General features: G+C 34.8%; 3 protein-coding genes across 6 annotated transcripts; all 3 read right to left on the minus strand.

The window, feature by feature from the left end:
• Positions 1-35: 35 nt before the first annotated feature.
• On the minus strand, positions 36-20,141 carry LOC128985907 (anaphase-promoting complex subunit 10). 4 transcript variants are annotated; one of them, XM_054405885.1, is made up of 6 exons: positions 8,277-8,702; positions 4,556-4,675; positions 2,656-2,818; positions 808-1,000; positions 507-626; positions 36-394 (listed from the first exon to the last, which is right to left on the minus strand). In XM_054405885.1, the coding sequence occupies exons 2-5, from the start codon at positions 4,662-4,664 to the stop codon at positions 534-536; spliced, it is 558 nt and encodes a 185-aa protein (XP_054261860.1). In that variant the 5' UTR covers positions 4,665-4,675; positions 8,277-8,702; the 3' UTR covers positions 36-394; positions 507-533. The 4 variants fall into 4 exon arrangements, with proteins under 4 accessions (XP_054261860.1, XP_054261862.1, XP_054261859.1 ...); XM_054405887.1 differs by lacking the exons at positions 36-394; positions 8,277-8,702 and adding an exon at positions 20,043-20,141 and having other exon boundaries at positions 469-626; XM_054405884.1 differs by lacking the exon at positions 36-394 and having other exon boundaries at positions 469-626; positions 8,277-8,701.
• LOC128984824 (piggyBac transposable element-derived protein 4-like) lies at positions 11,236-13,029 on the minus strand. Its single transcript, XM_054404191.1, has one exon. It carries the CDS (start codon positions 13,027-13,029, stop codon positions 11,236-11,238), a length of 1,794 nt encoding a protein of 597 aa, XP_054260166.1.
• On the minus strand, positions 18,559-27,950 carry LOC128985906 (WD repeat domain phosphoinositide-interacting protein 4-like). The gene is made up of 8 exons (XM_054405883.1): positions 27,707-27,950; positions 26,887-26,961; positions 25,891-26,083; positions 25,549-25,729; positions 23,721-23,929; positions 22,596-22,697; positions 20,533-20,651; positions 18,559-20,201 (listed from the first exon to the last, which is right to left on the minus strand). Exons 1-8 carry the CDS (start codon positions 27,756-27,758, stop codon positions 20,092-20,094), a joined length of 1,041 nt encoding a protein of 346 aa, XP_054261858.1. The 5' UTR covers positions 27,759-27,950; the 3' UTR covers positions 18,559-20,091.
• Between the last annotated feature and the right edge of the window lie 13 nt (positions 27,951-27,963).

Consider the following 27,963-nt stretch of genomic DNA (forward strand, 5'->3'; position numbering starts at 1 on the left):
AATACAATATTCTTTATTGTTCATTCATTAAGAATTACAATAGTGTCAATACAATAGTGAATTGTACGTGTTAATTTCCATAAAGTTCCTTTATTCAGTGGAAGGGTCTTGCGATTAGCCACTTCTTCAACTCCTGGTGTAGCTTGTTGCCAGTCAGGTCTTTTCTTATACTTTCCTCATAAAAAAAATCAAAATTGGCGACAAGATAGTACACGATTCCAAGATTGATTACAAGAAAGAGTAACTTTTACAATGTGTACCTCATTCAGGTAGGCCTACCCTTAATTCAGTGAGTTTATGAAGAGAATCTTGAAGTAACAGGGAGTAAGTGATCGTCTCTATGCCCCAGTACCTTTTTGTTAAATCCTCACGATCGTGGTAGATAAACACAAATCTGTAAAATTATAGCATATTTTCATGATTGAATATGTAAAACCATGGAAGATATAAACCGGGTAAAAACAAAAATTATATTTAAAGATTGAAAAAATGTTTATTCTACTTACATATTAACAACTAATCGAAAGTGAAAATTATCTCAGAGTGGTGAATTGCTGACACTGTACGGTGACAAAGTTGCCGATGTCATTTGCGAGAAGAGATCTTGTGTCTACCGGGGAGTGAACCTGTTAACATACATCATCTCACTAGAAGAATACAGCAGTCAAATCATATCTAATAACCCCCAAGAAATGCCCTGTTGAACTAAATCCGTTTCAACTCTTAAAATGGTACAATATTTTAACATGTCTACTTCTCCGCTAGTATATGCATAGCGTACAGTTTTACCTAAAAACATCTACAAACCTTGATCTGACGCATATGCGTGTCTCTACCATTCTGATGATTGCTGATGACAGCTATCTGAATCATAAAGGTTCTGATTGGTCGATCACGAATATCAACAGTTGGAATCTGAACCCATCCCGTTGGTTCATTAAGGTCGATAACTTCTACCTCTTGCAGATCGTTGAAATTCGTTCCTGCTCTTATGGACACCCTGTAAACAGGTACAATGTTTGTAGACGATAGATCAGATTTCAGATATGTGAGCTACTATATAAATTAAAAATATTTTTTATGGCTAGACTCTTAAACTTGTGAACTTCCAGCTTTAGTCATACAAAAAAGTATATGAACATATGTCCAAATATGAAATATAGTAATATCGTGAAAAAATATGCCATATTGATGAATTTTGCAAAGTAAAAGAAAAACTTCAAAGTTGGTAACAATTATTTCTCTTGCTGGGATATAAAGTTGACGACTAACCTACATATCTTTTAACTATATTTTCTTTTAAATAGCGAAAGTGTCTATCAAATCAAATCAAAATATCTTTATTCGCCATCTGTACATGCTTGGTACATTGAATAGTGTCAATGAATAGCCTATATTACATTTAAAATATTTGTAACATAGGCCCTAAAATTAAAAATGTAATAAAATAAAATTAATAGTACAAATTCTTAAAATATCAAACAGAACTTAAGTCACAGACAATGGTTTTAAACATCAGCACTAAATGGACTAAATTAAATTAAACTAACTAACCAGCACCTCTATAAAAATTATCTAGTGAGTAAACAGCCCTTTCAGTCAAGAAACTTTTAAATGCACGTTTGAATGAATTTAAATTGTTGTTATTTTTAATATAACTTGGTACGTATTTCAACAATTTGGATCCATTATAGGTTGTTTTCTTTTCAAAATATTTTAATCGATGTTGATCAGTCTGGATTTCATTCCCACTTCTTGTATTGTAAGAGTGTGTTTGATTGTTTCAAGTATCTTTTTCAGGATTGGATTTTACGTAGATGATTAAATCATAAATGTACTGTCCATAAACTGTTAAAATTTTTAGGCCTTTAAAGTGTTCTACAACAGATTCATCTTTTTGCAATTTCAACATCTTTCTGATAGCTTTTTTTTGGCTTCTTAAAATCATATCTAAAGAAGTTATGTTTGCAGAACCATAGATGCATAAACCGAATGATGTGCGTGAATGGATGAATGAAAAATAAACTACCCTTGAAGTTTCAGTATTACAAATTCCTGACATTTTTGAAAGAGCATGTATCCCTGAATTGATTTTGGAAAGTACTCCTTTTATGTGATCATCATGTGATCAGACAGGCTTTCTTCAATTGCCAAAACTTATGTTTAACATATAGTAAAACCCTTTCTTACCGTACGTTATAAAACCAAACCATAACAAAATTCTAATTGGAAAATTAGCTACGCAACGTGAACTGAACATGAACAGTGGGTATCGGCACAGCTTGGCCTGTAATAGAGCAGTTACGCACATGTCTCTCATATTGTTAACAAGATAGTTCAGACAATAATATTGTCGATACAAAAAATTTTAATGTGGCAGCAATTAAATAACAAAAAAACCACCAACTATTAAAGCTGCATATCTATTAAATTTTAACTATAAAAAAATTGGTTTTCCAAAACAGTCTTGCTCTCTTTATACGTTTAATTAGTGTTTTACTGTACATTAACTTTCTGCATATAGTAAATTCAATGCTCAAAACGTGAAGCTTAATTTACACAAACAGGATTTACTTATGCTGATAAATTATCCATTCATTAGCTGCTGATCTCCATCACATAGGCATACTCCTCTACTCTAATTCTGTTACTCACCTGCTTGGAGTATAGCTCTCGTCCAGTTTATAGTCCGTGTAGATGCAGATGTCTGAAACAGTGGTTTTCTGACGGAACTGTATATTGACCAGGTGAGGCAACTGCCCGTCCGACTGCCAATACGTGTCCATGCAGTCGTCCCTCAACTGGTCCACTCCGAATCCTGTTGGCGATAAACGTCCAATTACTAGTGTTATATAAAATTTAAGCAGCATACTTTTTATAGAATTTCATCAGTGGAACAGATTGTACAGTACAGTTTTTGTTGAGAATATTGTTTATGACAACTTTCTTGATCCGGTTTAACCCTCCAAGTGTCTCTAGTTTTGGTCTTAATGTTCGCCCATTTATTGCGCAATCGCAGGGTTTTATTAAAATGTATCTTAGAAACTTAAAAACAATGTAAATGTATAATTTATAGGTCTACAAATATTTTTAAATAGCCACTTTGTTCAGAATTTTATGAGGATTCCAAAAATATAATAATATAAGGAAGTAGATTTGCAAATAAATAAGTTATGGGCAAAAAACAGATTCCGGTACATAGTGTTTAGCTAAGAATGCATAGCCTAACCATAGCTAGGAATCTGGCTGATAATTTACATCAATATCACTATCTACTTCTTCAGGATCATCAACCAGCCCTTCAAAATCACTTAAATCTTCTTATAATGCACCACGTATATCACTACTGTTGATTTTTAACACTAAAACAATGATAAACATAATAAAACACATCAGTCATCGGTGCAAGGTTAACCAAGCTGTTTACAAATACGCACGTCAGCTGTCTGCTACAATTATGATCGGCTCGAGAAAAAAAAGCGCTTAGAGACAGACCTTGGGAGAAAGCTTAGAATCTGCCAAAAAAAAACTATACCTAACTCAATCCAGGTCAATCCGATTTTGTCAGTCATAGAGCCTTCACCGTAAACAGTGTTTGTGAGTCGCAAAAGCGACACAAAACACTACACAAAGTGTGTTATGAGTCGCTTTTACGACACATAACACTCGGAGGGTTAACTGAATTCCAACCCTGGTATCAGAAGTTTCTTTGAGGACTTTCCCAATGCAACCCACGAATGTAGAAACATACAATAATAATAAAGGGCTGCTTCTAACTACTAATGATTAGGCTACTTTGCACTAAGTAGCATATTGAGATTTGACTTACCGTACATCACAAACCACACATCTCTATTACTTCGTTCACAATCTTTAGACAGTTTAAGGGGAACAAATCTACTCCCTCCTCTTGAACCTAACCTTTAAAATCATTGCTCAACAGTTAATTAAGCAAAATAAAAAACAAGTGGAGGGGAATCTTCCCCTCGAACCGCATATTGTTAACAAAGTAAAACATAAGTCTCAGCTTCTTAGAATGGTTCCAAACATTTTCCTCCATTGTAAACTAATGTGCCTACTTGAAACTAATTTTAATCCCAACCATAATACACTACATCCAATTAAAACTCCAAATTTTAAATCCAACCACATCCTGGAAATAACATTTATTTCTTCAGTGTAGTACAGGGTTGCCACCTTGGGTTCAGGAAAAATTGGGAGCCCCCTCCATCCGGATTAACGTAGCTCTAAACACGGGCACAAGGGGCCAAACTTGGGACAGTCCCGGCAGAATCGAGACAAAATCGAGCAACCCTGGTGTAATGGGGCTGGAACGACAACTTAACTTTTTTTTCAAGAATATTAAAAAGATTTTTAATATATAAGCTTTTAAGCTCTTAAGCTTTTCTAACTGAATGACGTCAGCAGGACCAGACTGTACCTCAGCTTATTTCAGAATCAATTTTACACATTTTCAATATTGCAACTTTTTTTTTTTTTTTTACTGTTCAGTATAGGTTACCTCTGTTTGATAATAACATTTCACTACAATTACCTGGTTTGCATGATGATAGACTCCAAATAGCTTGAGCGCCGACTTCCCGAACCTTTCCTGCTCGCTCCTCTTTAATTGGATCTGTTTCCCCACCAGCCTTAGCAGTCATTTTTATTTCATCTGGAAAATATTCAGCAAATATTAAGGTTTATCGTGAAATCATCTAACAAACAAGTACCATTTTACTAAAATTTACAGTAGACCAAATATTTCTTCATCTTGGTAACATAAGATACACATCAACTTTATTACCCTATTCATTCATTTTATCTATTCCCATACAGATTCCACTCCTCTGTCCATATTTCACAGTTATACACAAAATAGTCACTCTTATCTGGACACCTTTTAACCGCACTACATTCGGCAGAAATGACATCTCTTCAACCGGACGATTGACATCAGCAGTTCAGTTTAACTAGGCTGGATTGAAGTGGGCTGCTTTTTTCGAGGGAAATATTTGAGACCAGTCTAAATACGGCTCTCCCAAATTCGAGTAAAATATTTTGATCTTTGACTTTCAATAAGAATTACCATTATCTTATCAGGGTTTTGTAAAACCTACCATAAATCTCAATTGCCAGTAGGTCTACTTGAAGTGGCCAATAAATAATTTACAACACTCTGAGACAGTTTTGCTAATTCAGTAAGCGTTTTATGAGTACCAATGTTAAGTTTTTTTAACTTTACCTAACTTATTTAAGTTTAATGATCTGCTTACCTACATTTTTATCGATGTTTAACAAATAAAACTATCAATGTTCAATCAAAATCAAAATATATTTTATTAACGTTAACAAAACAAAACAAAAAATAGGTGTAGCTAAAAACAGCAATCATTCATAAACAAATTAAAAACAAACAAAAACCCTGCAGGTATTTCATATGGTAAAAAGAAATTTAATGTGATATTAATATCAAATTGAATAAAAATCTATAGGTCTACACATCGATATCAAACTGTACCTCTGTAATCTCTTCCACCCTTACATTTCCCTGTACAGTAGTAAGTAGGCCTAACTTATAGTGCGAGATCACTAAAATCTCAGGCATCACCAAAGAGTTCAAAAAGCTATTTCTCGCGGATAAGGACTACTACAGTGTCCACGTAATTCTCGTTGAGGGACAGAGCTCTTGAATTGTATTATAAAAAAACATGTTAAAGTTAACAGTTAGTCTTAACGTTGACTTGGCTAATGCATGTAGGTATATTGTCAATCTGGCTAATTAAATTAGTTATTGAGTTTTAAAATATATCTATCCACTTAAGTGAGCTGTTTGTGAAACCTTGAAAAATACAGATTGTACTGTACAGGGAGAGAAGGTGAGACTTAGGTGATGGAACACCGTACAACGTTGAGCTAACACTCACTAGCCCAACTGGATTTTATTTTAGTCCTAAAACAACCCGCTATCTGACATCTGCCACACGTTACAAACACAAAACAAAATTCAATTCTTAATTTTGTTAAACATGCTACTAAGTTATACGACTGTTATAAACAATTGTTGTGCACGACCTCAGGATGAAAGCAATTGGTCAGATCAGCTCAATATTATATCTGGTTTAGCTTAAATAACTTGTTTGTAAACATTGCCAAAACTCAAATGATCGAATTTCATATCAGAAACAAAGAAAACACGGCACCCCTGGCAATTTCCATAGACAACAAGTTTCATTTCATTCCGTCCTGTTCAGAAACTAAGTTCCTGGGCGTTCACATCGACAGCCAGTTGAAATTCACACCCCACGTAGATTATGTTTGTAATAAATTGAGTTCTAATATATTCTTATTAAGAAATTTGGCAACATTTTTGGACTCTAAAGTTCTAGTGGTGGCTTACTACGGACTGGTTTTTCCTTTTCTTTCATATGCAGTTGCAGTTTGGGGACATGAGTGTATAAATTCTAAAAGAGTTTTTAAACTACAAAAGAAAACCATCAGAACAGTTTTTGAGAAGCGTTGTAAATTTTCCTGTAAAACACTTTTTGCTAACTAACTTATAAATTCTTACTTTTCCGTCCATCTATATCTTAAACTGTCTTGTATTTGTTAAGAAAAATATATATCTTTTTAAAAATCTGTCTCACCCTATCTCCTATAGTTTGAGAAGCCGGTCCAATTTAGACATTCCAAAAACACAAAACTGCTTTTTTTGAAAATCATTTACAGTAGAACCCCTCATATCCGGCCGCCACAGGACCAAGCCCCTGGCCGGATAACGATTTGGCCGGATAAACCAACCTACTATGAAAATGACAATTCATACCTAATAATAATAGGTAATCAATATATGCAATCAAAAGTATCATTTAATTCTGTTCTCGGATTATTTTTAGAAAAATTTAAACATATGATTGTAATAAAGGAAAAAATATTTGTAGGTTAAAGTCATTAAGTAATAAATGTACAAATATTATGATTCAAGGTAACAAAACATATTAAATGGAGGTAAAAATGACAATAACTTGTACTTAAAGATCATTAGGACTTAAATGGTACTTGCATTTCTACTCAACATTCTTAACCATTTTGTGAAATGCAAAAATGAATGTACTCATACTGTATTGTTGATATTACAAACCTATCTAAATGTAGCCTAGTACTTCCAGACCTAGTAACTTCTTAGACGTAATTTTTAGTGAAAGTCTTAAAACAAACATAGGCCAACAAAATTGACAACATCTATCTATATATTAATAGGCAAGCTTGTTTCTTTAAAACCTTTTTTCTCAGCTTGTGTGCATCGCAGGTACAATCTACGGATAGGTCTACTGATAGAAAGATATTTTCCTGTAGAAGTGCAGAATCCCTTTAAAAACTCAAATACAGTAGACTCCCTCTTATCCGGACACCTTCTAATCGGACAATACTCCACAGAAATGACATCTCTTAAACCGGACAATTTTTATCAGCGCATTGGTTTAACCGGACTAAATCAACAGGAATTTGGCGGTACTGTGGGAAAGATTTGAGACCAGTGATCACATGTTTAAATACAATGCTCTCCTAAATTTAGGCCTAAGTCTACATTAATAACACCGTAAACGGTCCGTTTTAATGAGTTTTTGGGGACGTCGGCTTAACCGGATAAAACGTTATCCGGACTGGCCTTGGTCCCAAGGAGTCCGGATAAGAGGGAGTCTACTGTAAGCTCAAATATGCACGAAAAATGAATTTGAAATTTTAAAAAATTTGCATGGGCTTTATAGGTTGCCATGCTGGTGACGAAATAATAACAAAATATAAACACAAAATCAAAACAAATGGAAGAAATTGCAATCATATGTTTTATTTACAGCGTGGGATGAAAATAGAGAAGCCTGTCCATCTGACTTACAACTACGACAAGCCATCCCCATGTTAAAAATGCCAGTTTTTTTATAAAGTCATCATAGTTGATGTGAGCCACCAACAGATTGCGCTGATCTAAAACTTACAGAATGACTTATTATGAGCTAGGCTATAGCAACTGTTATGACCCATCAACTTTGTCATTAACTAAAAATAAGATAACTTAGAAAATATAATTTTAGACACGCATAGGCCTACTGTGACTGGTTCACACAACTACTTGTTTTTAATAAAACAATTGCGACAACTGGTCCATATCTTATAACTTAGATGGAATATTTACTTTAGTATCCAAAGATATTCAATCCGGGTACATTACATATTTTTGGTCGAGTTTTCGACCACTAGTTAGATTTATTACTCACCTAACAAATCAAACACAGTGAAGAGCGCACTCGTAAACAAAACATTGAATTCGATTCAAATAAATAAATAACACAAAACAAACATAACCTCTAAGTTACTAAGTTGTTTAGTTGTTTATGGTTTACTCTACTGAGAAAAATCTGAATCTGATTAGAGTGATTCACTCTCTGCACCCAACACAGAATGAAAGCAGTGTTTCCACTACACGCACACCGCCAACGCAAAAGTCCCGCTATCCAGGTCAAGAAATCCCGTTTTATCCCGCAACCTATTTTTAATCCCGTACATAGTCTACAAATCCCGTTTTTAAATAAAAATCCCGCGTTGAAGTTAAAACTACGGAACTGCCACCAATAATATTTTGACAGCACTGAATTACGAGACGTTTGTCGCCATTTGATATGTACTAGGGGAATGTAATTGTACTAAGAAAGGGTCTGAAAACTTACAAACCACCCCGCACTAGCCTATATAGGGAATGAAATGGGATTGAAAGCCATGGACCAAACTGTTTCCCCTCGTTAGTACCAACCTAACAAAATTAAAATTACATGTCTCGATTTTGTAGCTGAGTTGCCGTGCAAGTGGGCAGTGCACCAATTCATGTGTTTTCTGCCTCAGTGATTTTAGCCTAGCATAGCAAGCAAAAGCAGACGACAAACTACACAAAAAAAACAGTTGATTTAAGGTTATGGTTATGGATATGTTGATCATTGAACTTGGATAAATGAGTATTAACTTTTAAGTTTTTTAGAGTTTTATTCATTGTGATTTTTACAATTTAACCGCCGATCAAAAACCCATTATATAATTGTACCATAATGCAAACCAAAAGGTTGGTTGGATGGAGATATGTTGCAACAATAGGAGGTTTTATTGGATTCTTAGGAGTGTTCATCTATCCAATAATTATTTCACCATTGCTTGAACCAGACCACTACAGTAAGTTTAAAGTTTTATGATTTAATAATTCTTGGCTATATATTAACTATAATAATTGGTCACATTTTCATAAAATTTAACCAAAGACCCAGCGATTTGTCAATGGGCTATTAGGCTATGCATTACCCTGGAACTGCCAATTAAATTTCTTCAAATGCCAACACTTTTTTCAGCAATTAACATACATTTTTTTAAAAATTCGTAAAAAATATTATTTGTATGACTTAAGTAATGTATTATACATCATTTTATTCAGAAAATAACAAGGAATACAATGGTAAAATTTATTTTGTAAAATAACAAAAAAAATTTTTACACACCATATTTTTTTTTATACACAAATTTTATAAAAAAATCATTTCTGCATTTTATGTCTCATGTCCAATACACATCAGAAATGCCACAAGAATTCCAAAATATACATTTTGTTGCAAATTTTATCTAGTTTTTAGAAATAAATTTTGTTTACTGAAAAAGTAATATATTATTCATAAAATTTGAGATTTTTCACATGATGTGCTCGGTGAAAATTCTGCGCGAACCAGACATATGGGAAACATATGTGGGTATTTGTTTACTTTAGGGACTTCTTACGAATTTTGAAAAAAATGTTTTTTTCTCATTATTTGGCCTATTTTGAACACTTTACATTTGACACTTTTGGGGCAAACACTATTTCACCCTGAAAATCACATTTGAAAATCGCAAACATTTTTCTGCAATTGCCATTTTTACTTAGAAAATCAGGTTTTTCCCCCCTTGCCTTTCTTTAAATGTGTTTTTATTATTGTAGTAATAAGCAGATGTATATTTAAACTAACCTAACCTAACCTTGGTTTAACTAAAAATCCGCTATTTTTGGCATATTGCTAACCTAAGCATTGGTTAGGTAGGGTTGGGTTAGGTTAGGTAGGATTGGGTTAGGTTAGGTTAGGTTAGTTTAAATATAGTTAGGTTAGTATACGTAAGGTTAAGTTAGGTTAGGTTAGGTTTGGTTAGATTTAAAATATTAAGGTGATTTTAGGCTAATTGGTTTAAATAATAACTTAATAACTAGCCATACTTTACCTAACCTTAACTAACCTAACCTAACCTAACCTAACGTAACCTAACCTTTGTTTAACTAATAATCCGCTATTTTCGGCATATTGCTAACCTAAGCATTGGTTAGGTACGGTTGGGTTAGGTTAGGTTAAGTTAGGTTAGGTTAGGTTAGGTTAGGTTGGGTTAGATTAGATAAAGTTAGATTGGATTATATTTAGTTCTGTAGGTCCTTAGTAATAGTAAAAACACATTAACAGTAAAAAAACTACGCAAATTTTTAGCACTTTTTGCAATTTTCAAACGCGATTTTCAGGGTGAAATAGGCGTTTGCCCCAAAAGTGCCAATCGTAAAAAGTGTTCAAAATAGGCCAAATAATGAGAAAAAAACATTTTTTTCAAAATTCGTTAGAAGCCCCTAAAGTAAACAAATACCCATATGTGTCTAGAATTATTATAAGTCATGAAATACAGCACTAGTCAGTCCTAATGTGCTATTAAACAATGTAATTCAACAAAAATCTAAACTAAACATAATTTGAAAAGCATACCTGCTAATTGTTGGACTATGTATCCACGGTAACGATAAACTCCAAGAAGATAAATGTTCACAAACAGTCACATAACAATAATAAACCAAAATTATAATTCACTTTCTTATTTGAAATAGCCTACTCAGGCATAAACACAAAAGTAATAAAGTAAAACACTCAAGATTTGATTGTCAATAGCAATATTTTTACAAGGAACTGCAAAAATTTGGCCGAAGGCAACTTGGCCAGAAGAGGGCGATTGTTGTTCCTGACTTTAGTCAGAGTCACTTTCATTTTCTGTGGCTGGACTCTTTTTTTTTGACTTTAGTGGCCTGTAAAAGTGTTCCAACCTCCCAAAGCACTGTGGGTGAACACCAACATTACACCCAGGGCACCTCCAGCTGCTTTTTTTTCCGCAGACGGGACAGGCTCTCCTTTGATTCTATGGAAACTGCACTAGATTGTGTTCCAAGGGATTTACTTGAACAGGTTCTGCAGGTGGTTGTTGCCTGACAAGTGTTTCAACAATATCCACCATGAATCTTTTCCTTGAAAGAGGGTGATCTGTGTTCCTGGAGTATAAAATGTAGGCGTTTAGCATGGCCATGTCCATTAGGTTGAAGAATATCTTTCGCCAATACTTGCGAGTTGGCCTGGTACATGAGTGATGATATATGGATTTATCTTTTTGATCCACACCCCCCATAGATAGATTATACTTGTGAATAACTAGGGGTTTCACAGCTTGTAGCCCACTGCGACTAACTATATTTCTATCCTCCGCATGGCAAGCAGTTGTTATAAGATAAACGGGTTTCCTCTTCTTTTTTTGCTTATAGCCGACGAGCAACACCTTTCCTTTCCTGAAATAAACAGTTTGACCTGCCTCATATTGTGTTCCTACCACTGCTCGGGATAAATCTTTAGACTTCTTGTTTACTGTACCAGTTAGATATGTGTCGTTGCGTAACAAAGCTTCGGCTAGGGGTAGCTTAGTGTAAAAGTTATCTGTAAAGACATGATGATGTTTCCCCAACAATCGAGTCTGATTCATCATCTCAAATATAACTTTTTGAGTGAATGGATCATCTCCATCACTCAAAAAGTCTTTACCACTATAAAGGGCAGTATGGAGCAAATAACCGGTAGCACTGTCACATATTTCAAATTTTTTAATTCCAAAGCGCGCATGTCTCTTGTTAGGCATATATTGTATAAATATTGTCCGATTCTTCATTCCTATCATACTTTCATCGATTGCTAGGTTCTGGGATGGGACAAAATGTCTTTTGAAAGCATCATTCAAGTGATCTAGGAGTTTCCTTATTTTCTGCCAAGGATCATAACCCGGTTCTCCTTTAGCGATAAAAGGCTCTGAAGTGAGATGAAACATTGACGATATAGCCTGGAAACGGTTTCTTGACATAATTTCAGGGAAAAATGGAACTCTCTGGCTGAAAGATTGGTCCCAATAGTCAATAAGATTTTTTTTTCCAATTAGGCCCATATTTATCACCAGCGCTATATACTTCTTCATTTCACTGTATGTTACGTCAACCCAGTGTCGTAACCGTGACTGTCCCCTCAATTCCCCCGACAATCTCCTTCGAGTTACTTCTCTGGATGCATATGCATTGGTTTCAGTTGTGAATAACATCCAGATTGCGTAGGGGAAAAACAAATTGAAGTAAGCAATTGGCTTGCTGTTGCGGGGTGGACAGTCTCTAATCCCAGTATTTCTCACAGTAAACTTAGTTTCTATATCCTCCCCTTCAGGTTCTGGGGGGTAGACCCTTGTCCAAATAGGCCTAGTAATATTTGGAATTGGGGGTATTCCTAGCCTAGCTGCTGCATCCCCTCCAGGACCAGGAGGTGGAGCAGGTGGACCCAAACCTACGGTTGGTACATCTAGGCCTACGTCTAAATCTGTTACTTCTCTTTGACTGGTATCTAATTCACTGCTATGTGGGACATAGTCATCTTCTGATCCAGAGGAGAAGTCTGTAAGACTATGTTCAGGTGTCAAACCATAAATGTCTACATCAAGATCTGATTCATCACCTGTCTCATCACAAGGCTGACTCACTGATGGGCTTGCCCCTAGGCCTACCGGCACCACGACTGATTCTTCTGATTCCACTGGCTCAACTTCAGAATCAATATTATCATTAGTTTCACTAAGATCGTTCATCAATAATTCACGTAAATCACTGGATCGTCCTGCATAATTTTCCATTGTAAAAATATCAAGTTTGTAATCCAACAAAACAAACTAACCCCCACACATAATGTCACTTCAAAGTCCACTTTGTTCGCTAAATATTCACAAATAACAATGGAAACTACTAAAACACTCTTTGAATATAACTAAACGAGTTTATCAATAAGTACAAACAACTTTTTGATCCGAAAAACACGCAAAAACAACGAAATAAATACGAGATAACCGACCGTGTTTACAGACGACATCACTACTGCATAGAAACAACACACACTTTTATCAACATATGTTAGCAGGTTCGCCAATACAATAAAACGTAAAAACTGTCATATTAGCAGGCAGCCAACCTCTTTGGCTTTACATTGATGCATAAAATACTTCGTTCCGATGAGTAGAAGCTTATATATATGAAAAATACTGGATCGGTCATTTTGTGACCGATGGCACTACGGAACGGACCCTGTCGGTCATAAAATGACCGATCGGCAGTTCCAGGGTTAAAAACCCATGTATGAGACAAAATTATAAATAGGCTATTTACAACGGCAGACTCCCCCTAAAAACAAATGTGAAGTAAAAACCGACAAAAGTCTAGGAATAGGCCTACAGTACGATATTTACAAAAAGGGCAAACCAAAGACAAAAATTACATTTTACGCCAAAAGATCTAAGTATCAGAAAACCATTGAAAATAATATAATAGGCCTATTCCTGGTAAAGATCAGATTGCTATAAGCTAGATTTTAAGATGGAACCCCTTTAGCGTTGGTCTAACCTCAATGATGTGTCATACATTGTAAGCTGCTTAAATTGTTTGCTCTTTTCAGAAAAACTGCAAGCTGAAGGCAGAAAGGGAATAAAACAAGAGGATATCCAGCCTGGTAGTAAGTATTTTGATGACCCAGGTTTCTTCCTATTACTACAAGTTAACCCTTACCATACTCGATAACCAAACAGTAAAATTTAATCAGCAACTTGGAGAGAAAGACGTTTCTTGCAAACAGAAATAATGTATTAAATGTTCTTCTCTTGACTTCAATTTAACTAAATATATTTCTGTTATGAAACTTCCTGTCACAGACTTGTGAACTACACATTAATTGTACAACAAACCAAACCAGGACCTAGACGGGAATCAAACTCTAAATTTACAAGTGCTGTCACCTGACCAGAGGGAATGCTATAGGCTGCACGGGTTGTTGACCAGACCTAAGTGTCCACTACAGTACGAAACATTAGTAAACCCAATCACTTTTTAGTTCCAAATTTTAATTCCATATTGCAGCAACCCGTTTTAAGCTTGCTCACATTGATTGTTTACATTGTTTTGTAATGTTATTTGGCACATTTATTGGCCAATGGTGATATAATGGTTTTTTAATTTCAGATATGAAAGTGTGGTCAGATCCGTTTGGCAGGAAGTAAAGAAAGCCTAGCAGAAAATAGAAGACATGACATAGTGTTGATGAATGTAAATATTAACGTAACAAAATTTGATCAGTGTTTTGTGATGACATAGTGATTTTGTAAATATTCTCTCAACCTGTAAATATTAGAATCCAATAAATTGTATTTACTGTCTGATTGTTTTTGATCGGTAAACTTATTTATTGCACCATTGACATACAGTAGTTCAAGTTTTTTTTTCTTCTTTTCAGGATGCTTATTTGTAAATTGAATGTTTTTAAAACTTATCAAGACCAATTGAATGGCTCTGCTGAATAACTCTAGTCTAGTTAACAAAGTATTTTTTAAGGAAGCATATAAAATTTATAACATATAAGTTATAAATTTATATGCTTCCTTAAAAAAATACTTTCTTTAACCCTCCAAGTGTCCATAGTTTAGGCCTTAATGTCCACCTATTTTTGGCGCATTTGCAAGGTTTTATTAAAACGGATCTGAGAAGCTTAAAACAATGTTAATTCTAATGTTCTATACACCATTTTGTTTGGAAAATCATGGGCTTCAATATTATATATAAAACATAAGGAACATTTTTTCAAAAAAAAAATTTTTAGGTAAAAAAAATATAATTTCGAAAATTTTCAAAAAAAAAAATAAGTTCGTGCTCAATGAAATTGTATAAATTATAGGCCTATAAATATTTGAAAATAGCCACTTTGTTCTAAATTTTATGAGGATTACAAATATATAATAATATAAGAAAGTAGATTTGCAAATAAATAAGTTATGGGCAAAAAACTGATTTCAGTACATAGCGTTTAGCTAAGAATGCATAGCCTAACCATAGCTAGGAATCTGGCTGATAATTTACATCAATATCACTACCTACTTCTTCAGGATCATCAACCAGCACTTCAAAACCACTTAAATCTTCTTATAATGCACCACGTATATCACTACTTTTGATTTTTAACACTAAAACAATGATAAACGTAATAAAACACATCAGTCATCGGTCCGAGGGAACCTAGCTGTTTACAAATACACGCACGTCAGCTGTCTGCTACAATATTTTCGGAACTAAAATGAATAGCGCTTAGAGACAGACCTCTGGAGAAAGCTTAGAATATTACGGAAAGAACGATACCTAACTCGATCCAGTTCAATCCGATTCAGTCAGTCATAGAGCCTTCGCCGTAAACGATGTCTGCGTGTCGAAAAATCGACAAGTAACACTACTCAAAGTGTGCTGCTTGTCGAATTTTCGTCAAGTAACACTGGGAGGGTTAAAAAATACATAATATGTTATAAATTGTATATGCTTCCTTAAAAAAATACTTTGTTAACTAGAGTTATTCAGCGGAGCCATATCATGGTTATTTTCAAAGTAGGCTATTTATATTTTCATCCCAATATTACATTTTTGTTTCATGTAGGTACCTGTATTTACAAAGTTTAATATCCATACTGTACCCAAAAGTGGAATTATAAGCGTTGAACGCTAAAAAAATAAGAGAAAACATTCTCATGTTTGTTTCAACGTTTTTCTTCTCTTTTTTTTTTTGCTGTTTTAAGAAAGAAACACAGTTTATTAAAATCAGTAGATGTTAATTATAAAAACTTGTACAGGTCCGTTAAGCTTTCTTTATTGTTTTACAACAAGTTGCTCTAAATGGAATGTACACTGTTGGTAAGTACTGGCTCATGCAATACTTACTTGAAAGTCTCCCACTGGAAGCACTGATGTGCCGTGGTCGTGGATTTATTGTTGGCCTAACTTAATCACTGAAAAATTCTTCCACTGATTAGTAAGGCCTCTTGAGAAGGAAGTCTTTCAATTTTGTTTTCAAGACTTTTCCATCTTCAATACTTCTTAATTCTATAGGAACCTTCTTGCATCCTTTTTGTAGGCTACACATGAATCTTGGTCCATTTTTTTAGCTAGGCTAGTATGACACTTGAGGTATGTCCATCAAGTCTTTTTTTCTTTGCCACCTTAACACGCAAAGCCCTTTCATAGAGTCTTGGAAAAGTTTTGGTCGCAACTGGAGGGTACCTTTTTACACTTAACATTTTACACACGACACTGCATTTGTTGCATTGATTTTTAGCAGTTTCAGTTTTGTCTCCTCTTTAAGGGATTTGTATGATGCATCTGCCCTAAATCGGTGTAGTTTACTTTCTGTTTCAATAGCTTTATTTTCATTTTTATCTCTACTCTTTTATACTCTGTAGGTCGAAAGTAGAGGCGATCGCAAGTTGCACATGTGTTAGACCTTGGGAAATTTTAGCTTAAATTCAGTATTGAATATGTCTCGATATAGATGCAGTTTGACTCCATTATCCTGGATATGTGGTACATAACAGCTCCCACACAAAATTTTCAAGTCAGAGTGCCAACATTTTACTTAGCTTTCTATCCAGGAGTAATGATTTTCCTGGCTAATAAATAAGCGACTATACTTGCTTACCATGCGTTCCATAGCAATCTGTCAATGGTAGTTCTAATTAAATTGGTTGTACACACATTTGCACTGTCGAGGCATGATTTTTAAAGTTTTACACAATGTGTTGTGACAAACGTGGACAGAGGACTCTTTGGTTGAAAGATGTATTTAACTGAGCAGTGTCCTTTGGAAACGTCTTCACTAACCGTGTACCGACAAATATTGACTACCTTGACACATGTCTTAGTAAGAAACAAGGTTTGTCCATTGTAGTTGAGATTGTAAAATTCTTTGAAGTGGCGCACCATGGCTTCCAAAGTAAGCTCCCAGCAGTAATATTGTCATATGGGACTGTGACACCTATGGATAAATAAAGAATTAGACAATAACATTGTGGTTAATAAATGAGTATTACACTACTAGCGTTGCATAATGTAGATGGAGCGCATGAAATATTATGTAGTAGTATAAAAATCACCAAGGACTTATTGTAATATATGGGCTTGTTTCGAAAAAAAATCACTAAAACACGCAGAACTGCATTTAACCTAAAAATCCAGGCTAATAATAAATAGTAGACTAGTTTACTTGGGGATTTTAAAGTAGGCCTAAATAAAATGTGTGGCAACAATTTTGTTTATTATCATTATATAAGAAGCTGGTTTAGTACAGTCTCTTATAGTGCAACTAGTTGTATAGGCTACAAAAACATTACAGAAGGCATGTGCAGCGCAGCTTCTGTAGAAAGAACAATCTACTTACATTTGCAGATGGTACTGTGCCAAGCAGTGGTTTCGATATATAATGGAGCCAAGAGTTCCTTTACTTCCTCCAATCCTTATCCCCCACTTTTCCACCTTGATCTTCTGTTTTTCCCTGTATAATTGATACTGGTTTCCAGGCGAGAGCACAACACATTGATCGGACAACATTTGCAAGCCAGAACGTTATTTTCTGCATGAAAGCAACTTTCCCCACTTCGTCCACCTGTTTAGTGTTACCAACATAGTCCTTTTACAAAACAATATTTACCTTGCGATTTATAATACCAGTACAAACGTATTTGTATAAAAACCTTAGGTTTGAAATAAATGTAGGAACGTTAAAGGTTGACCATTCAATTGACGAGTCATTCAAATGACATTGGATTAATTAATTTAAAACCACTAGCGTCTAGTGGAGCGACTTGGAGTGTTGTTGAGAGTCTTTCCCTTATCCCTCCTACACACCATCCTAATTAAGACAATAAACAGTTCTTTAACTATAAATGCTTAACCATCAAAAATTAAGTATAATAAATAGACAATAAACAGTTTTGTAACTGTAAATGCTCAACCATTAAAAATTAAGTATAATAAATAGACAATAAACAGTTTTTAACTGTAAATGCTCAACCATCAAAAATTAAGTATAATAAATAGACAATAAACAGTTTTTAACTGTAAATGCTCAACCATCAAAAATTAAGTATAATAAATAGACAATAAACAGTTTTTAACTGTAAATGCTCAACCATCAAAAATTAAGTATAATAAATAGACAATAAACAGTTTTTAACTGTAAATGCTCAACCATCAAAAATTAAGTATAATAAATAGAGATGATACGCGCAAAGACAAAACGAATTATTTTCCTGTCGGGTTAAAACTTATACTATATCAAGTTACACAAGGACCACAAAACACAAACATAACCTCAAATTGATTTATTACAAAATGACTCAATAGTGTTTTTATAAAAACAAAGTTAAAAGTACTATAACTAATTCGCTTAACAACAATAAATACAACGAATAGAAATCGTACGATAAGCAACGCCACAAACTAAGTAAAATGACCAGTAATGGCAGTACAAAATTGAGGCTTATTGCAGGCATTTAACTTAGATTACGGTGAGTAATGCACTTACACAAAACACTGTACATGTCATGAATTAGTTCCAGAAATGAAATTTGGTCACAGCCCTTTTTTGATTTACACAGAGAGGAGATGAACGCTAGCAATCTACTTGGTCGGGTTATGTACACGGGCTGACGTTTGAGCTGAATTATTGAGCTCGGGCATAATTTCAGCCTAAAGGCAAAGCAGCACACAACATTCTGTACACATGGACCACCGAAAACACTAGAAAGTTTACATGGCGAAAATGGAGAAATACTCTTAAAGAGGTTAGGAATTGTAAATAACCACTACTGATTGTTGATAGAGAGATGGTAAATTAATTCTCATGAGTTTATAAATTAATTAACCATTCCTCGTAAAAGAAAACAAGTGTTATGAACTGTAAATGAACAGACTTTTTAATGTTTATTTTTTAGATGATACGTTAATTACTGGATTAGATATCAATAATTCTATTTTAGATCCACTTTGATGCAAAAGCATTGGTCAGATAAACTTAGTATGATTAAGTTTATATACTTTATTTTGGTTAAAATACTTAACTTAACCTTGTCTAAATCAGTTATGTTTGTTGGATGGCATTTTCTAGCAACCAACAAGATGTATACAGGTTTGTGTATAAGTTAATTTACGGTATATGAAAAAGTGTAGATATAAAAATATACTATTCGTCTTAAAAGTATTCTATCAATCAGGAATGTGACATTCTACTTATTAAAATGACATAGACTTATTTGAGGATGTTCTGTCTGGAAATATTTAGCCAGGACTGAGGTGGGAAGGTTCACAATAGTGGAATTTCTTTTATTACCAAAAATATTATTTACAATAACTTATATAAAAATAGCTATTTTATAATCTAGGCTTAACAGTATAAACAACCAACATTTTAAGTATTTCAAAGCTTTCAGAAAAACAATTTGTTTCAGGAATCACACAGCTTATGATACATAGATAAAGGGTTAGTATTTGGCTAAAAATAACAATGTTAATTGAAAAACAAGAAAATACAACATAACCTATAAATCCTTAATTAAATAAAGCTATACCCTCATGAAACGGGGAGAAATATTTTTCTTAAAGCTAAAAAAACCACTCTAATGCAAACAATTCTTAATAATTCAAATCAATCATCGCTTACGACATAAACGTTTACTATAAAGCTAATAAAAAAGGAAACTCAAACAGCGTAATTGTTGTGCACTGTTTTGCCTGTACTACGCAACGTATTATAAACTCTCTCCACAGAAGCGGTCGGAAATATGTCACTCACCATTGGTTCAAACCTTATTTTGTACTGATAAATCACACAATAGGAGATCCTAATATTCGTCGTCGTCACACACATCTAAGTAGACGTCGAAGGCCTCGCGGTTGCAGTTACCGTCAGCGTTGAAAACGTACTTGTGAAACGTGCCGTCCAGACATATTGCTGCAAGGTAAAAAAAGGTGAGTGAAATTAATTATAGCAGGATCAAATGAAATCAAATGTGATTCGTTATCAGACATAAATTAATATACAACACCAAAAAAGATTCATATTTTCACAACCAACATCAGAACCCATAAATGTTTGTTTTTTAACTAAATTGTAGATTAAAACGTATTCGTTCAAATTTAAACCAATCAGTGTATTGTTTTATTTTTTTAAGAATAAGTATACAAATATAAAATTTCTCTAAGCAAAATATTTTACAGCATTGTACAACAACAAAAATTTTGTTTAAGTTCTGAGGAGGGTGTTAAAGCTAAAAGTAAGTTACCGATAACTGAGTTCCTAGATCCGAAGGCGCAGATGCAAGCACACTCTGGTGGAACGGTGAAGTTGGCGAGCGCCCACTGTGAGTCCCCGTAGTTGCCAAGCAAACCCGTCTTTGAGAATCTGCAACAGAGAGTGTTTTAAAAACAAAATGAAAAAGAAGCACCTAGAACTGTTGTCATTGCCTTTTTCCTACCATTGCTTAGGAATTATCACATTGCCATACCTTTAAACAGTATGCAAAATAGCTCATTGTCGCTCGAAATCAGAAGATTTCACAGTTGTCGTTTCTACACCAACCACAGCCGTGGATCCAGTACGTTAGTTAATCAAATCATTTATTGTAGTCAGACAATATACATTGTATTACAAACGTCAACATAAATTACTTCTAAATATAAACAATAGTATAATGCAGATAAAATAACAAAACTGGTACTATAACACTGATAACACATATGAAAGTAATAATTACAGAGCAGGTGGACTTAGCTTCAGACTTTTTTTTTATAAATTGGGCTGTTCAAAAAATTCAGCAACAGAGTAACATGCACGTTCTAAAAGGTATTCTTTTAACTTAATTTTGAATTTTGCTTCTGACGTTAAGGATTGTAGATTGGCTGGAAGTTTGTTAAGCAGTTTTGGTCCGAGATTTTGAGGTAATGATGCAGTATCTTCATCTAAAAAGTTAATCTGTGTGTTATTTTAAGCTAATTACGGTGGTAGGAAAATCTTATGTGTATTACAAGCACAAACAGTCATTGCCGCTCTCGAAATGTATGCCCACACTCAGTTAAAGCTTTGTGCGGCCATCTGCAGTTCTCGAGTGGCAAAGACGTACTTTGCACTCTTAATTCACAATCTTTAACATGTAGGATAGGGTGTAGTTATACTTGCCTCATTGTTTAGATGGTTTTGAGAGCTTTACCATCTTAAGGCTAACAAAAGGGTCCGTTTTTAGGCTCTGTATGAACTATAACATATTCTGACAACACCATAAGAAGTGGATTCTTTTGTGGATCCACTGACTAAGAACATGTAGCAAGTTTTAATTCACACTATCTAACATGTTAAGGATTGTCAATTTGATTGTACAATGGACTATATTGACTAAAGTGTATAAAAAAAGTCTAAGTAAAATCTTAAAGAGAATTTTGCAAGACATGATCTTTTTCAGATAATCATTGAGACTGCAATTTGAATTACATGTCTTATGATTGCTCCATACTGTACAATGGACTATAAAGCAGTAGGTAGGTAACTACTACTGTATCCTTTTGTCTTTACTATATCTAGAAAAGAAAAAAAGGGTTGTCTTTTCAAGCCAACACAACCTTTTTAAATGAAATATTATAATTAAAGCTAGATTGATGACTTGTGGTCAGGCCTTGCTACATCGGATTGTGCTAGTGGTGTTTTTGTAAACACTGAGAGCTCTGCACTCAGGAGATCGGGTTCAATAAGCCCCTGAGGTAGAGAAAGGGTCAGTCGGCCAGGGCAGGGTCCCCAGAAGAGTGGTGAGTACTGCTTAGGATTAACCCTTTAGTCGAGAGTTTTTGTAAGGGGTAGATTTATTTAAAGGGCATTAAGAGTTAAATAGGGAGTTGTGTGATTCGTGGTTTTGATAAGGGAAATTCTTTTGGTTCAGATATTTTGATTGATTATAAATAACGTGGGTAGATTCATTTTTGGGGATTTTATACTCGAGAGTTCTAGCTGCCTCCAGGACGTTTCCAATCAGCCTTTCATTAGTGGGTTTGATGTTAATAATTGTTTTATTGTTGTATAAAATAGTTTATTACTTTGAGATAATAAAAAAAGGTTCAGTACTACTGAATTTAGTCTGGTCCTCTCATTTAACAGCTACCCAACTCCTAACTATATGTGTACACGGTTAAAGATCCCGGTTTCACTAAAGCTACGCCCCCATGTGTAAATGCAGGATAACCAGTGAATGGTGAGAGGGTTTCCTGCATGTCACAATAATGCTGACCTAGTATTTTGAGTTGGTTTTTAGTTGCATTTGGTTTACATACATAAATTATTGTATAAAGTCAAAACACTTACGACGATCTCCGGTTTAGACGAGTGTCCTTCAGTGCAAATATGTGGATTGTTCCCTTGTCACTGCAGCAGCACAGGAATTCGGAGTTGGGACTGAAGTTGATGCTGTAAAAAGGAAAAAAATGTGAATGAGAATAAATATCACCAAGTTAACCATCGTTTTAAAACTGCGCAGTTCCACAATTGTTAGAATTGTCTGTATATTAAGGCTGTTTAAGAGCGAGGGAACTTTCACGATGAGCAAAGTAGTTCTCCAAGTCACCGTCACTATTATTTCTAGCACGGTGGGCAAGGCAGCGTGCAGCGTAGTTGCACGGAAGGCAATATAGGTCAGGGTAACAAGATAAAAATTATATATTTCATATTTTTGGAAAAATGTCATCAAGTAAATTTATGTTACTATCAGAAAATGTACATAATTTTAATGAACTAAAATTGTGTCCAAGTTTTGATTTTATTGTTTAAGTAATAATTTTATATCAAAGTCACAAGTTTATTACAATTGTCAAACTTTCAGGATGGAATTTAAATAGTCTTCTTAACCACATTTATGAGAAGTGATTACAAATTTGCACTTCTGTCGTACACTTAAAGCCCTGGAAGTCCTACAATATTTTTTGGAATCATTTAACAACCTATACATTTCAAGTTCTAACACAATACCTAATTCAATGGTTATACAATTTTGAATTTATTTTCTAATTAAACGCCCTTAAAATCAACAAACAGCTCCTGTCATGACGGATTGAGCTAATTTAAATCTAATACAAGCGCTGGGTTTTTTACTTCCTCCCACCACTGGTGCTAGCCAATCCTGGCCTTTATACTGTGTGTAATATTGTCACCGTAGCAGTTAATTAAAGATTGAAGGGGAATCCACGCTCCTACCAAGTATAAACTGCACTCTATGATTATGATTTTTTGTTCTAGCAGTCAACTTCTACTTAAATTAAACCCTAATTAAGGATGCGCAAGAGAAACGGTATGAGCGTAAGAATTTTGTGTTTGTGGTTTAAGGAGTAACCAGGGCATTTGCTGGACGAGATCAGTGGGAGACAGTGATTTAAGGAAATTTTAAGTTTAGGCCACATCCACAGAAATTCAGTCTTTACTCCCCATGTACATTACCAGTAAAGCGTGGCTGGATCGGATCCTCTTCGGAGCTCCACCAGTTTCGTGCGCCGGGTCGTGTCCCACACCCGTATCAATGTACCCTTGCTGCTGGCCGTTGCTACCATAGAGCCTTGGTGATTAAGCGCCAGACACGCCAGCTCACCCTCGTGTGCGTTGATGGTCACTGGCGCACTCGACATCCCAGCCTCTGTAGACGCCAAGTCCTGAAACCGATTTACTTTAGTCATATCGTAAACAATGAAGTGTTTTGTAAATTATGATACGGTCGTTGCCTAAAGACCATGACTGATTCATGATTCGATATTTTATGTTGTTAAGATAGTGAATTACTGATTGAATTTATTGTTTATATGTAGTTCAAGCATTTTACGAAATATCTATGGTGTTTGTCAAACTTATTTCAATAGGTATCTTTTTAATTGCAACAGCTAAATTTATCAAAACTATTCATGATTAAGATTTCCAGTCAAAAAAAAAAATGTTGATGCCTTTTACACAAGAATATGAGTATCATCCACTTCTTTTCAATATACCGGTACCGTATTTTAAATTTAACTGAAGTTTTGAATTGCACGTTATTGACAACTTTAATTAAGGTAGGCTATTTCAAGTTTTGAGAAAAATATACTCATCTCAAACAAAGTATTAATACTACTACCTAACCACATAGCCTAGATAAATACTTGACATAAAAAAAGGTAATTTGGTACTATCCGGAGGCTACTTATTTTAGAGGGTTTTTTTACCGGGGACAAAAAATAACTACATAATTGGAATGAACAAAAATGACTTGTCCTAATTTGACATGATTACGATTTGAGCCTGCCTATGATTTGAATTGGAGATCTGCCTCCCAGAAGGCCGCAATGTCGGCGAGGATTGAGTTGAATGCGTCGCCGCCCCTAGCTGCCACATGTACTCCGCCAAATAGGTATACAGCGGACTGCGGTGGTTATGTTAGGTTGGGTTATCATAAATATGTTTTTTGTAGGACTTTCCTCGTTTCGTTATGAATTAACCATACCAGATGAGTAACGATACCAGAGATACAGGCGGTGACAGGTGATGCATGCGCTCCGGTCAAAAACCTGACCTTGGCCTACTTGGAGGGGATTTGGGGGTAAAAGTATTCTGACTCATCTGGTATCGTTTGATTCATAAACAAACGAGGAAAGTTCTACAAACATACTTATGATAACCCAACCTAACATAACCGCCGCAGTATAAAGGTGGCTTCCGGATAATACCAAAGTACCAAAAAAATCAATAAAACATATAAAAGCTTACAACACTTACTGATTTACAATCGAGAAGTAACAGAGTACTAATGTGAATATGAATAAAATAATTCAGATGTGATTGAAAACTAGAGATTTTCGGTGTGAATTCCTTCCTCCCTTCCAAACAATGGATGGTTGTCCTTTCCATCACAGCACAACTATTTATTTTCATTAGTGGCCATGATACTGGCGTAACAGGTGACTTCCAGCAACAAGTTTAATGATTCAGTTATTTCAAGTCCCACACGTCAACTAACAATTGCTAACTGATTGTCAACAATGTTTTTGTAAGAACTATCAGTCTTTGAAAGATGGCATTCGGCGGATCTGCCTACAATAGTAGTGTTACTTTAATAACAGGCTCACTGCAACATACTAGCCAGGCAACAGTTATCACACTTCAACCCTGTAATTCATCCTGTTGTGTTATATAACTTACATCTCTAATCATGATGGAAATCATTAGGCCTGTTGTGAAGCAGACCATTTATGAATCTACAAAAAATGTTTAACATTTTCCACATTAGGATTTTTATACTCACCAACAGTTGGACGCTACCCAGCTTGTGCCCGGGGAACGCCAACAGTTGTCTCTCCGAGGTGAGGACGGGGCTGACCTCACACAGTCCGAGTTCGTTGTTCCTCGTCTCCAACGTGAACAGTCGCTGGGTTGGTGAGGGGAACGAGAATACGTTTATCTGATTGCAAGTCGCCACTACAAGTCTGCAAAGTGACATTTTGATTAAAAGCAGTTTAAACTACTTTTAAGTGAAGATAGGACTAACACAAGATTCATCTCCAGCATTAAAGACCCTGTGAGCATGCTTAAAATAATTAAATTAATATAATCTCTCAGTTATCAACCCTCATTATTCTAAACTTACTTATCTCTTCTTAGCCGAACAGCTTTGACTTGTGAAGGAAAGACTAGTTCGATGACAAATTTCTTTTCTTTATCGTCGTAGATTAAAACAGTGTTGTTGGCGAACTTGGGGCGATACCCACCAGCCACAATCGCCAACAGATTGGTACGATAGAGCATCTCACAATGTGCTACACTTCCCATCAATTCCATGTCTGAAACAATAAACCAAACTGTAGATTAAAACATGAGTTGCAGATTCATTTTCACTACAGTAGCCGAGAGCCTCGATGATTCAACGCAGTTCTGAAAAAAAAAACATTTTGTAATTGCTGCAGAGTTAAGAGACTGGTGACAAGTAGTGGACTACATACAGACACATTAACATTCTAATACAATAGGCTAATTAGAACATACTGTAATTGATCATACATTTAACCCAAAACTACCTCGATACTTGTTTGACGTAGCCTATTGTGGAAACTTAATGGCCTAATAAAATCTTTGATTGACAGAACAAAGTCAAGGTCAACGTTCCTAGATTGTGAGTATAGGGTTTCAAATTTATTTTTTTAAAGAGTCCCTTAATGTACCGGGTCCAGCTTTCCGGCCTCTGTTAAAGTTAAGTCAAATTATTGAGGGGCTACTATATAGAAAATTCGTCATCCAAGGTTTTACGGGTCAAATGAACAACACTGAGTAATGTTTTGATTGGTGTTGCACCTGCAAAATATTTCAAGTGGGCTATTAAAAGAAATGTTGAACTTTTATTTAAAGACTCGAGCATTGAATAAAAAATACTACTTTCGTAAATACGATAGAGTTCATAGGCTAGGTATAGGTTAAATTATTGTTGATCTCAGAGCAACCAACTGAGTGTGACTTTCCACCACCCGGCTATGATTTTTTACCAACCGAGTGTGACTTAATACCACCCGGCTATGACTTTTGAAGTTGAAGGCAGTTGCCTCACAAACTACTTGTAACTTACCTAAGTAAAATAGGCTGTAATACATACCATAGTGAGCTTTTTCCACCAACGGATCGACATTGTATATCCGTAAGCCACTTTCCATGCAGCAGGTAAAACATCCTGGAAAATTTTAAGATACAGTAACTTACTTTTATTAATTTCATACTTTTTTATTAAACATCATTCCATGTCTTATTTGTTTTGTTAATTTTAAACAAGAATTTTTCGGTTTAGCATGAACCGTATCGGTCTGGTCCATCAAAATTAGCCCAAGTGTTATTAGAATTTGTTCAATTGTGGCTTCACTTCTCGGCAATTGATTAGGCCTAACTCGTAGTTATAAATATTAAAAAACAATTTGTCTTAGGTTTAAGAAAACTCCATAAGTTACATTTATCGTTGGCTACGTAGAAAATGTTGGCTTTCAGACCTAAAAACATATCTAATAAAGAAAAATCAGAAAAAAGTTTTAATCTAGACAGACATAAATCCTAACTTAATCAGTTACCGGTACCCTTGTAATTTTTGTAAGATGTGAAAGGCAACAAACAATACAAATATAGGCCTAGCCTAGTTAAAACTAATAAGAGGCTTAACTATTCAACACATTACAAGCAAGTAATCACAATAAAAGAAAAACCAATACTCAATGTCAACTTGGATTAATGAGTAAGCATTACCTTCAGGCCTAGTTTTATCAATAATATTTAACTTATATTAGGTTTCAGGCACAAACATTGCAATATTCACTGGGGAAACAGCATTATAATGAATTATCTTGACATCAATTATACTACGTAAAAGAAATGTAGTTGAACAAAATTATTAAAATTATTTCCTTTGTTTCAGTGCCCTATCATTTTACCTTGGTCTTGATTAAATCGCAAGTTGATAACTCCTCTTGACTTGGCAGCCATTTCAGGCAAGAAAATAAAAATACACCATGAAATAGAACGAATTCATTGCTAAATATGAAGTAAAATAGACTTGATGACAAAAAGTATCCTATTTAAATTACAAGACAAAGAATTTCGACGCATTACTCAGTTCTTCTTAGCAGTATTTGTAAACAACATGAACACGACCTAGACAGCTGCAGTTCAGCTGATTTCCGTACAGCTG

Source organism: Macrosteles quadrilineatus, unplaced genomic scaffold (genome assembly GCF_028750875.1).
Source record: "Macrosteles quadrilineatus isolate MER2022 unplaced genomic scaffold, UCM_ALF_1.0 Scaffold_2__2_contigs__length_208266976, whole genome shotgun sequence".
Taxonomy (NCBI): Eukaryota; Metazoa; Arthropoda; class Insecta; order Hemiptera; family Cicadellidae; genus Macrosteles; species Macrosteles quadrilineatus.